Source organism: Monodelphis domestica, chromosome 8, assembly GCF_027887165.1.
Source record: "Monodelphis domestica isolate mMonDom1 chromosome 8, mMonDom1.pri, whole genome shotgun sequence".
NCBI lineage: Eukaryota > Metazoa > Chordata > Mammalia > Didelphimorphia > Didelphidae > Monodelphis > Monodelphis domestica.
Window position 1 is genome coordinate 64412015 of NC_077234.1, and position 12385 is coordinate 64424399.

At 35.5% G+C, this 12385-nt stretch overlaps 1 protein-coding gene across 2 annotated transcripts in view; it reads left to right on the forward strand.

The window, feature by feature from the left end:
- The window catches only part of CUL3 (cullin 3), a 103136-nt gene that overhangs the window by 63530 nt on the left and 27221 nt on the right, over nt 1-12385 (forward strand). For both annotated transcript variants that reach the window (XM_001365391.3, XM_056807380.1), the window contains exons 5-7: nt 1736-1850; nt 2663-2891; nt 11665-11810. In XM_001365391.3, coding sequence (XP_001365428.1) covers nt 1736-1850; nt 2663-2891; nt 11665-11810 — 490 coding nt within the window. The remainder of the gene's footprint in view (nt 1-1735; nt 1851-2662; nt 2892-11664; nt 11811-12385) is intronic.

Genomic DNA, 12385 nt, shown 5'->3' on the forward strand with positions numbered 1-12385 from the left:
CTGGGGTGGCACAGAGAAAGCTGCTCCATTTCCCTCTCTCCAGTGCTTGAGGACATTTTTTGCATGCCTCATCCCTCTGTCCAACCACCCTATACAAGCATTTCCTCCCACCACAGTCTAGGGTAATGCCTGAGGTAATGTGGGGGGCTCATAGGCAACTAAAAGTTGCAGTTTGGACATGCTATCTCTAAAAGGTTCACCAATGCTGCTATAGATAGTTGTCCTCCATGCTGACTTTTCATACTGTTTTCATGTTCATACTCCTCTTAACGTGTTAAGTAGTTTTTGCTCTTGGCCTTTTTCATGAGAAGTCTGTATTCTGTTTTTATTATTTCATCTTTTTTACCCATCCTTTTTCTAATTGAGTCCTAAAGTCATTATTTCAGCTTTTATGTTTCAATAATCAAGCTAGTAAGATTTATAAAACACTTTATAAATATTATTTTAATTTTATACTCAACAATCCTAGAGGTAAGTGTTATCATTATTATCCATATTTTACATTTGATGAAATTGAAACAGATGAAGTGACTTGCCCAAGATCACATAGCTAGTAAGTGTCAGAGGCCAGATTTTAATTCCAGTCTTCCTGACTCCAGGCCTGGTAGTCTACATACTGTGAAGCCCCCCTAGCTGCCTCTGGATTGTATAGTGGTGTGAACCTTGCAAGATGGTTTTCTCTGAATGCTGAGCAGCAGCTTTTGGGTGCAGACTTGTAAAGTGCATGACCCTTAAACTTTATTGCTATGGTCAAGACTGCCCTAAAGCCATTCGATGAGCAATAGAATTTTTTTTTTAAGCTGGTAAGTAGTTCCCCTTTTTATAGCTCTAGTTGTTTTATTTATTTATGTTTTTATTTAATTAAAAAATCCTTACCTTTCATCTTGGAATCAATACTGTGTATTGGTTCCAAGGCAGAAGAGTGGTAAGGGCTAGGCAATGGGGTTAGTTAAGTGATTTGCCCAGAGTCACACAGCTAGGAAGTGTCTGAGGTCAGATTTGAACCTAGGACCTCTCGTCTCTAGGCCTGACTCTCAATCCACTGAGCTACCCAGCTGTCCCCTTAGTTAATTTATTTTTAATTCATTGGTATATTCAGATATCTTAGATTCTCTAAAATATGTACAGTATCTTAACAATGACTAGAATTAGAAGCTATAGAATATTTAGAACTGCTATATAGTTATATGTACATGGGTTGTCCTTTCATAGAGGCACTTTAAGTACTGAAACTATTTTCTTTTCTCTTTGTATCACTACCACTCAGCACACTGCCTAGCTCACACTAGGCATTAAATATTTGGTACTTGATTAAGAATTTTACAACAGAACTGATTCTCTATCCATTTTCCAATAAAAATAAGTTACTTGTGAGGGGACAGCTGGGTGGCTAAGTGGATTGAGAGTCAGGCCTAGAGATGGGAGGTTCTAGGTTCAAATCTGGCCTCAAGACACTTCCCAGCTGTGTGACTCTGGGCAAGTCACTTGACCCCCATTGCCTAGCCCTTACCACTCTTCTGCCTTGGAACCAATACACAGTATTGACTCTTAAGATGGAAGGTGAGGGTTTTTATTAAAATAATAATAATAATAATAATAATGTTACTTGTGGAAGATTGTTTAATAGATTGAGTTCTGTGGATATAATATTTCAAATAATTTTTTCACTAGTTTTAATCCTTTTTAAATGTCTTATTGCTATCTGTTGCCTAAGTTGTTGAACATCTTTTCACAGAGGTGCAATAAGAAATGCTTGCCAGATGTTAATGATTCTAGGTCTTGAAGGAAGATCAGTTTATGAAGAAGATTTTGAAGCTCCATTTTTGGAGATGTCAGCAGAATTCTTCCAGGTAAATTAATATTTATATAAATAAATGCACTTTGAATGTATCCAAATGTAAATAGTGTAATAAAGTTATGAATAAAGTTTTCAGTATAAAAATATATCTGAATCAACATTCCCTTGTCTGGGAATAAGGCAGATTGCATAAAATATTTTATTGATTATTTAGTTGGAATGTTCATTTGTAAAACAATATTACAGAATATGCTGAGTAGCTTTAATTACAGTTATTGGCCAATGAAAGTTGTTTTCCTGGGCAATGATGAAAATTGTTGGAGGTGCTAAATAGTAAGTTAGGAATTTAGTTCTTGAAAAAATGTAACAAGTCCTTTGACTTTTAATAAGGTCTATTGAGATTGTTTTTATATAGATTTATATAAAGATACCTTCTCAACTGTCATGTAGTTTTCATGCACTCATTAATGTTTATCAAATTAAATTTAGAGAGAGTTAATAAGCCATGAACAGAACTCTATACAGGATTGGTTTTAGGTTGCTAGACTAAAGCTTCAAAAGTATGCTCTTTCAGACTTATGTATTATGATTAAAGAGCATCACTTCACCTACAGACTGAATTTATTTTTTTAAAGAACTGTTTATTATAATTAGAGTCCTTTTAACACCTACATAAAAGGTTTATAATCCATTCTTAAGATATTGGCTTTTGATCAATAGTGTAGAAGCCAAAATTAAAGTGTGAAGTCACTTCCAACACTCCTTCTACTATCCTCATACTACCATTTTTTAATCTTTATTTATTCTACATTTTAGAAGGTCTTCTACATGTAAAAGTATTTACTGTGTTTTTTAAACTTATAGATGGAAAGTCAGAAGTTTTTAGCTGAAAACAGTGCTTCAGTCTATATAAAGAAAGTAGAAGCAAGAATTAATGAAGAAATAGAACGAGTGATGCACTGCCTGGACAAATCAACCGAGGAACCAATTGTAAAAGTGGTTGAGAGAGAACTAATTTCCAAACATATGAAGACCATAGTAGAAATGGAAAATTCTGGGCTTGTGCATATGTTGAAAAATGGAAAGACAGAAGGTATGTTTAAAAAATATTAACAGATTTTTCAGTTTTTATGAGTCTTTGAACTTAAATAGGATTTTTCAGATATTAATGTAGGTCCTTCAGAAATAACAATAGATCATCATTCTGTTATCACTCTTATTGATCTTAAGTACATGAGCTACTGAGCTTCTGGCATCTGCCTGTGAAGAATCTGAGATTTATCTTAGAAGAACTTTATAATCCCTCTGTATTTTCCCTTCACTTGAATTTTCCCCTTGATAAATAAAAAAGATTAACTCAAAGATGCTTTTCCAACAAATTTTATCTCGTGTGATTGTAGTCATTGATCTTTTTCCAAGTTCTTGACCTGTTTTTGTTACTGTTTGGAAATTGAACTCTTGATTTTTTTGTGTTGTGAACAGATTTTTCTTGATGGAAGTTTAATGTGGCTTCAGTAAGAATGTAGTCAAAAATTTAGTTTTTGTATTAACAAGTAGGAAAGTTCTTAGAACTATAAGTATATATTGAAGACCACTAAAAGGTAAAAAAAGAATAATTTGCAACTTATTTTTTAAGATTGAGGGGAAAGTTAAATGCCCCATTTTTCTTTTTAGGTTAACTTATATACAACTCGTATTTAAATTATAAGATTTTAAAAGTGTTAAAACACTGCCAAGGCTCCTTTCCACTATACCCATATTTACTTTTTTTGTCTTTATTTTCCTAGAAGAGTGAATTTACAAAAGACAGACTAAAGAGAAACTATAGGGTAGCAATTGCTTTTATGAAATTTGCCTTTGCATTAAATTTGTTTTTAAATTAATAATGCAATAATAAAAATAGATGACACAAACTCAGCTATCTTCTAGTTTGTGCTTCCTTTAAAAACTGTTAGTAACCATTTTCTATACAACCTATTTTTCTAAGGGAGTTAAGGAGTGTTTCTAGTTATATCTGAAACACTAAGGTTCAAGCAAATGAAAAAGAAGGTAAAGGATCCATGGGAAAAGATTTATCCTGGAGCAACTAAATGACTCACTAGATTGAGAGCCAGGCCTAAAGCCTTAGGCTTTTCCTAGGTGTGTGACCCTGGACAAATCACTTCACCCCCATTGCCAATCCCTTACTACTCTTCTGCCCTAGAACCAATACACAGTATTGATTCTAAGACAGAAAGGTAAGGGTTTAAGCACCCCTCTACCCCATCTGATTCATAGTAATAATTGCCTGGGGTGCCAGTGCTGCTGTTGTTCAGGTGAAAGGTGATGACTTACAGTCTGCTCATACAGTTACCATCCTAGTGTATCTTAAGACATGCAAATTGTGACAAGGAAATCACTTTAAAAGACTGATATATATTAATTTAAGGTCGCCAAGGAATTCAGCTATGTAATTCCTAAATGAAAACTCAAGTCAGCAGTCAACCTTTTATGGAGTTTTTAATTACAAAGGAGAGAGAGACAGAGACAGAGACAGAGAGACAGACACCCCTCTGTTTAGGCTGGGCCAAAAGGCCAAAGCCCTTAGATAGCTGAGGCAAAGAAAAAAGACCAGTCCCTATCACTCACGTGACCAAAATGGAGAGTCTCAGGGGCCTCCACCTCCAGACTCCTTCAGAGCAAGCTTCTCAGAGCACAACCTCTCAGAGCAAAAACTCTCCAACCTCCCTAGTCCTCAGACCCTGCTATCTTTAAGGAAACCATCGAAGTTCCCTCCCCTCAGTTCTCACATCTACCAATCACTGTCCATGTCTTCCCTGTGCCAATGGTGGTTCTAGCTTAACCCAGGACCGCCCAGTGGTCTGTGGCTTTGCACATGTCTGGTGAAGGTCATATTCTCAAATAATTAAATCTTGATTCTTTGCTGCAGCCCTTCCTAAATCCTGTTACCCTGAGTAGGGTGGAGATTGGAAGTTCCAAGACCTGGTTCTGTCATTCCAAGTATCTCTATTGTATCAATTCTAAAATCAATCATGACTCAAAGAACTTCCTGTTCTATGCTTAAGCATAGGTCAACGCCCTTTCCATTGTTCAGCAAAAGGTTTCTGTCCTAAAGTAATCTTAAGTAGGGAGGAGAAGGACCCTCCCATGCCAAGGAGGATTTCACATTCCAATAGACTATCAGTAGGAAATTTTTCAAGTATGAAATTTCCCAATGGTGAAATCTCCAACATTTATAAGTTTAAGAAATTTTAAGATTTACAAAATCAGGTCCAAACTATTGCAGTGGAGAGATAATCTTGCATAGTTGTTAAGAGGAGGCCTGAACTTGGAGGTCAGAACAGCTGGGTTCAGATCCATCTTACGCCACTTGTACGTTCCTATGCACATCAAACACTTACCACCACTGAGCCTTAGTTTCCTTCTCTATGATTTGAGGAGTTGGAACTCGATGACCTCAAAAATCCCTTTCAATACTAGATCTATGATCTTTTTCTGTGACTTCGTTTGCTGACTCATGCCTAGAATACTCTCCTTCCTCTCTCCTGCCTCTTCAAATCTTTTCTTTCCTTCAAGAGTCAGATCTAGTTTTGCTTTCTGCCAGAGCAGTGAATAGAATGAGGAAATCTGAACTAAAGAAGGCCATAATTCAAATCCATTCCCAAACAGTTAGATATGTGACCCCGGCAAGTCAGTTCACCTTTTTTTTTTTTACCTCAGCTTCCTCAACTGTAAAATGAGGATGATAATAGCATCTGCCTTCCAGGGTTGTTATGAGCATCAAATGAGATAATATTTGTAAAATGTTTAGTACTATTGATATCTCCTAGTAGGTGCTTTACAAATATTAATATTATTGTTAGTGTTTTTATAGTTATTATTCAGTGTAGAGCCAAAAATGTTATCCTCATGATTGGTCTAACTTTGTACCATGTTAAGGAAAGTGTCAGTAGATGAATTTGTCTGTTCAGTACATAGTGCAAATATGTTGTTTTATTGCTAGTCTAAAAAAATTGGATTTCCTTTTCTTACATCATTTCTGACCAGTCTTTTCCTTTTATACATTATAAGAACATATGTAAAATATGCAGGTTAGGGAAAGCTTTTAATCACATAAGTACAGATTAATAATGGGAAAATTGGGTACCAGTTTGCCCAGAGTGCTTTTGAAATGAATTTCTTCCATGGCATTTTGATCCTCCTTTTCCATTTTGTCCATTCTACTTTTCATAGAATTCTTTTTTCATTCGATTTTTTGGCCTCTTTTTACAGTTGATGAATTTTGCTTTCTAAGTTATTTTCTTTTTGCATTAGTTTATTTCTTTTTGCAATTTTTCTTCAATCTGCCTTATTTGATTTTTCTTAATTCCTTTTTTAGTTCTTACAGCGCTTAAGACCAAATTCCATTTTCCTTTCAAGTTTTGCATGTGGTTTCTTGGATCTCACAGCCCTCTTTTCACTCTGAATTTAGCTCTTTGTCTCCATAGAAACTTTCCAGGGTTAGATATTTCTTTTGCTACTTGCTCATTTTACCAGCTTTTTTTTTTTTTACCTCTGGACAGGAATTCTGAAAGCTGCCGTTTCTATCTCCTCTGCTGCTGGCTTGCTGGGCTCTACATTGTTAGCTGTTTTGCCCTGGGACTAGGTTTTCTTGACAGCAGTGTAGGATTGAAAGGGTCCTGGAATCCCAAAGTTAAACTATGCCCAGGTTCAGAACCTGTCACATAGGGAGGCGGGGAGGGCAGAGTATTTGGCCGCCATTCCTCTGTGTGCATTTTTGCTTCCAGTTCCCCCTTATCCCATGAAAATCAACTCTGCCTACCTTTCAAGTTGTATTCAGCGCGAAACACCCTCACACCTTCTTGCTGTTCGTTTTTTATTTCTGTTTTGAGGTACCTTTTAAAGATTAGTTTGGAAGGATTATCAGAGTGGTTTTAGCTTTCACTGCTACTAAACCAGAGTGCTTTTGGCTTAATGAATTTACTTTAGTATGGATATACCAGCTAGACTCAAAATACCTGTTTCTTTAACTTAGGAAATTTAGTTGCAATTGTTGCCAGCTTTCTGATTAGGAGATTCTGATTAATCATTTACTACTTTTACGGAAATATTTTAAAAACTTGATAGAAATTAGATATTATATTAAAACATTTTTATATTAAAAGGTGAAAAATGTTAAACCATATACAGAGATATAAATATTGGTTATTAGTGAAGATTCCCATTTTTTTTTCCAATTTAAATATTTTATTTGGTCATTTTCAAACAATATTCCTTGGAAACACCGTCCCTCCCCTACCCAACGCATGATTCCACTGGGTATCACATGTTTCCTTGATTCAAACCCATTTCCATGTTGTTGGTATTTGTATTAGGGTGTTCATTTAGAGTCTCTCCTCATTCATGTCCCTTCCACCGCTTAGTCAAGCAGTTGCTTATCTTTGGTGTTTTTACTCCCACTGTTTGTCCTTTGCTTGTGGATAGTATTTTTTCTCTTGGATCCCTGCAAAATGTTCAGGGATGTTGTATTGACACTAATGGAGAATTCCATTATGTTCGATTGTACCACAGTGTATCAGTCTCTGTGTACAATGTTTTCCTGGTTCTGCTCCTCTTGCTCTGCATCACTTCCTGGAGGTTGTTCCAGTCTCCATGGAATTCCTCCACTTTATTATTCCTTTTTTTTTTTTAAACCCTTACCTTCCGTCTTGGAGTCAATACTGTGTATTGGCTCCAAGGCAGAAGAGTGGTAAAGGCTAGGCAATGGGGGTCAAGTGACTTGCCCAGGGTCACACAGCTGGGAAGGAAGTGTATGAGTCCAGATTTGAACTTAGGACCTCCCGTCTCTAGGCCTGGCTCTCAATCCACTGAGCTACCCAGCTGCCCCCTTATTATTCCTTTTAGCACAATAGTATTCCATCACCAACAGATACCACAATTTGTTCAGCCATTCTTCAATTGAAGGGCATCCCCATATTTTCCAATTTTTGGCCACCACAAAGAGCGCAGCTATGAATATTCTTGTACAGGTCTTTTTCCTTATTATTTCTTTGGGGTACAAACCCAGCAGTGCTATGGCTGGATCAAAGGGCAGACAGTCTTCTATCGGCCTTTGGGCATAGTTCCAAATTGCCCTCCAGAATGGTTGGATCAATTCACAACTCCACCAGCAGTGAATTAATGTCCCTACTTTGCCACATCCCCTCCAGCATTCATTACTTTCCTTTGTTGTCATGTTGAACAATCTGCTAGGTGTGAGGTTATACCTCAGAGTTGTTTTGATTTGCATCTCTCTGATTATAAGAGATTTAGAGCACTTTTTCATGTGCTTATTAATAGTTTTGATTTCTTTGGCTGAGAACTGCCTGTTCATGTCCCTTGCCCATTTATCAATTGGAGAATGGCTTGATTTTTTGTACAATTGATTTAGCTCTTTATAAATTTGAGTAATTAGACCTTTGTCAGAGGATTTTGTTATGAAAATTGTTTTCCAATTTGTTGCTTCCCTTCTCAATTTGGTTACATTGGTTTTGTTTGTATAAAACCTTTTTAATTTAATGTAATCAAAATTGTTTATTTTACATTTTGTGACTCTTACTATGTCTTGCTTGGTTTTAAAGTCTTTCCCTTCCCACAGGTCTGACATATATATTATTCTGTGTTCACCTGATTTACTTATAGTTTCCTTCTTTATGTTCAAGTTATTCACCCATTCTGAGCTTATATTGGTGTAGGGTGTGAGGTGTTGATCCAAACCTAATCTCTCCCACACTGTCTTCTAGTTTTCCCAGCAGTTTTTGTCAAATGATGGGTTTTTGTTCCAGAAACTGGGTTCTTTGGGTTTGTCATATACTGTCTTACTGGGGTTACTTACCCCAAGTCTATTTCACTGATCCTCCTTTCTGTCTCTTAGCCAGTACCAAATTGTTTTGATGATCACTGCTTTATAATAGAGTTTGAGATCTGGGACTGCAAGGCCACCTTCCTTTGTATTTTTTTTTTCATAATTTCCCTGGATATCCTTGATCCTTTGTTCTTCCAAATGAACTTTGTTATGGTTTTTTCTAAGTCGGTAAAAAAACTTTTTGGAAGTTCAATGGGTATAGCACTAAATAGATAACTAAGCTTGGGTAGGATGGTCATTTTTATTATACTGGCTCGTCCTACCCATGAGTAGTTAATATTTTTCCAATTGTTCAAGTCTAGTTTTAGTTGTGTGGCGAGTGTTTTGTAGTTGTGTTCATATAGTTCCTGTGTTTGTCTTGGGAGATAGATTCCTAAGTATTTTATTTTGTCTACGGTGATTTTGAATGGGATTTCTCTTTCTAATTCTTGCCGCTGAGCTGTGTTTGAAATATATAGAAATGCTGATGACTTATGGGGGTTTATTTTGTAACCTGCAACTTTGCTTTAGGTTGTTGATTATTTTGACTAACTTTTTTGGTTGATTCTCTAGGATTCCTTAAGTAGACCATCATATCATCCGCAAAGAGTGATAGCTTGGACTCCTCCTTGCCTATTTTGATGCCTTCAATTTCTTTTTCTTCTAATTGCTACTGCTAGTGTTTCTAGTACAATGTCAAATAGTAGAGGTGATAATCGGCATCCTTGTTTCACTCCTGATCTTATTGGGAATGCATCTAGTTTATCCCCATTGCAGATGATGTTAGTTGATGATTTTAGATATATACTGTTTATTATTTTTAGGAACTATCCTTTTATTCCTATGCTTCCTAGTGTTTTTAATAGGAATGGGTGTTGTATTTTGTCAAAGAATTTTTCTGCATCTATTGAGATAATCATGTGGTTCTTGTTGGTTTGTTTGTTGATGTGGTCAATTATGTGGATGGTTTTCCTAATATTGAACCAGCCCTGCATCCCTGGTATGAATCCTGCCTGGTCATAGTGGATGACCCTTGTGATGACTTGCTGGAGTCTTTTTGCTAGTATCCTATTTAAGATTTTTGCGTCTATATTCATTAGGGAGATTGGCCTATAGTTTTCTTTCTCTGTTTTTGACCTGCCTGGCTTTGGAATCAGTACCATGTTTGTGTCATAAAAGGAATTTGGTAGAACTCCCTCTTTGCTTATTATGTCAAATAGTTTGTATAGTATTGGGATTAGCTGTTCTGTGAAAGTTTGATAGAATTCTCTTGTGAATCCATCAGGCCCTAGAGATTTTTTCTTAGGGAGTTCTTTAATGGCCTTGTTGGACTTTTTCTGATATGGGATTATTTAAGAATTTTATTTCTTCTGTTAGTCTAGGCAATTTATATTTTTGTAAATATTTATCCATATCACCTAGGTTAGTATATTTATTGCCATATAGTTGGGCAAAGTAGTTTTTAATGAATGCCTTAATTTCCTCTTCATTGGAGGTGAGGTCCCCCTTTTTTTTATCTTTGATGCTGTTAATTTGCCTTCTTTCCTTTTTTTAAATTAGATTGACCAGTACTTTGTCTATTTTGTCTGTTTTTTCAAAGTACCAGCTTCTAGTCTTGTTTATTAGTTCAATAGTTCTATTACTTTCGATTTTATTAATTTCTCCCTTAATTTTTAGGATCTCTAGTTTGGTTTTCTTCTGTGGGTTTTTAATTTGTTCACTTTCAAGTTTTTTGATTTGCATTTCCAATTCATTGATCTCTGCCCTCCCTAATTTGTTAATTGAAGATTACCATTTTTTATATATAATTGCATTTAAATTCCTTTACTAACAAATTTCTCTATCTGAATTAACCAAATTAATAAATATTCTCATAGTATACATTTAAAATTTTTTCTCTTTGTTAACAATATTTAAAAATATTTCAAGTAAGAACTATTCTCAAACCTTTTCATTTTAAAGAAGAAAAAGATAATCTTAAAATATACTTCAATTTAAGAATCTGAAGACTTTGGTGGAGGTTCCTTCACAATTTCTTAGTAGTCAATTTTATTGAGATTCTTAGCCAATTAAGTGAAAGAGTCTCTGAATTTAAGTAGTTTTGTCCTTGGTTTAAAGATATAATACCTATCTATCATTGGCCTTGAACTGTTGATATCATGAAGATAATAAGATAATAAAGTAGAATTTTTTTTATCTTAAAAAATTTTTTTTTCAAATCTCTTATTTTAATACCATATAGCAATAAACTGCAAGAGGGGAGATGTTTATATCCTAATGAAAGATTATGAATTTAATCTTATTTCAAGGTAAACTCAAATTTTATTTTAATGCAGGTATTATAGTAGAATATTGACTAGTTCCCAGTAGAGGAGTCTAGCGTTACTCCGAGAAGACATATTCGACAGCATATTTTTTTCCTACAAGTTTCAAATGAGATTTGCAAGGATGAAGAGATATTTTCAGATGATGTTTGTCTTAAGCAATTTTTCACTATCTTTTTCTATAGTATTCTTATATTCTTTGGCTAAAGTGATTAGTCATAGTTATCACTTCACTTTCAGAAGAGGAACAGAAGCAAACTACAGTTTGAGGTCATTTTTATTTTTTTTCCCAATTATTTTGTACACACTGCCATCATTAAGTTTTTTTATAAGACATTTATAGCAACCATATGTCCAGTACTAGAATTATAGTAAATATAGTAAAATTATAGTAAATATAGTAAAAGAATCAAAATTGATTCTCCTCTAAAATATTGAAGTCATTTTGAAAAATTGTTTTGCTGAAACCTAGGTTATAATTTTGCTATTTTGAGATCTCATAATTTCACATTTTAATACATTATACAATTTCCTAGTATCTAATTTTAATTTTTTTAAATTGCATAATGAAACATCATGAAAGTCTTTGTATAGCAAAGTACCTTATATTTGTTATTTTTTAAGATTTGCTGTAATCAGTTTTTTTTTTCTAATTCTAGATCTTGCCTGTATGTACAAGTTATTTAGCCGTGTGCCAAACGGTTTGAAAACAATGTGTGAGTGTATGAGCTCATATCTAAGGGAACAAGGTAAAGCCCTTGTTTCTGAGGAAGGAGAAGGAAAGAATCCAGTTGATTATATTCAGGTAAGCATTTGTACATCTTTATTTGAATATTTCAGTTTGCTTTTTTAGAAGGTCATGATGAGTTTTTTAAATGCCCTCACACCTTAGAGTAGGGGTCTCCAAATTATGGCCTGTGGGCCACATGTGACCCCCTGGGACCATTTATCCGACCCCCACCGCACTTCCAGAAGAGGCACCTCTTTCATTGGTCGTCGGTTAGAGGAGCACTGTATGTGGCATCGCTCACGTATAGTACTACTTCCAGCCTTGTTCTGAGAGTAACTGAAAGAGAACAAGGCGCCGTGCAAAGGATTATGTGGCTGCACAGTGGAAGATGTCAGCACGGTGAGCAGCGATCTGGGGGAGGGGATTCCGCACTGTGTATAGTGGTGGTGGTGATGGGCTTGTGCAAGGTGTGACGGGCCCATCACAGCCATTGCCGCAGCCTCCATTATCTCAAACAGCAGTATACAGATTTGTTTGTGGTTTTTTTAATAGTCTGGCCCTCCAACAGTCTAAGGGACAGTGAACTGGCCCCCGTGTAAAAAGTTTGGGGACCCCTGCCTTAGAGTAAGCAGCTTTGGACTTTACTATAC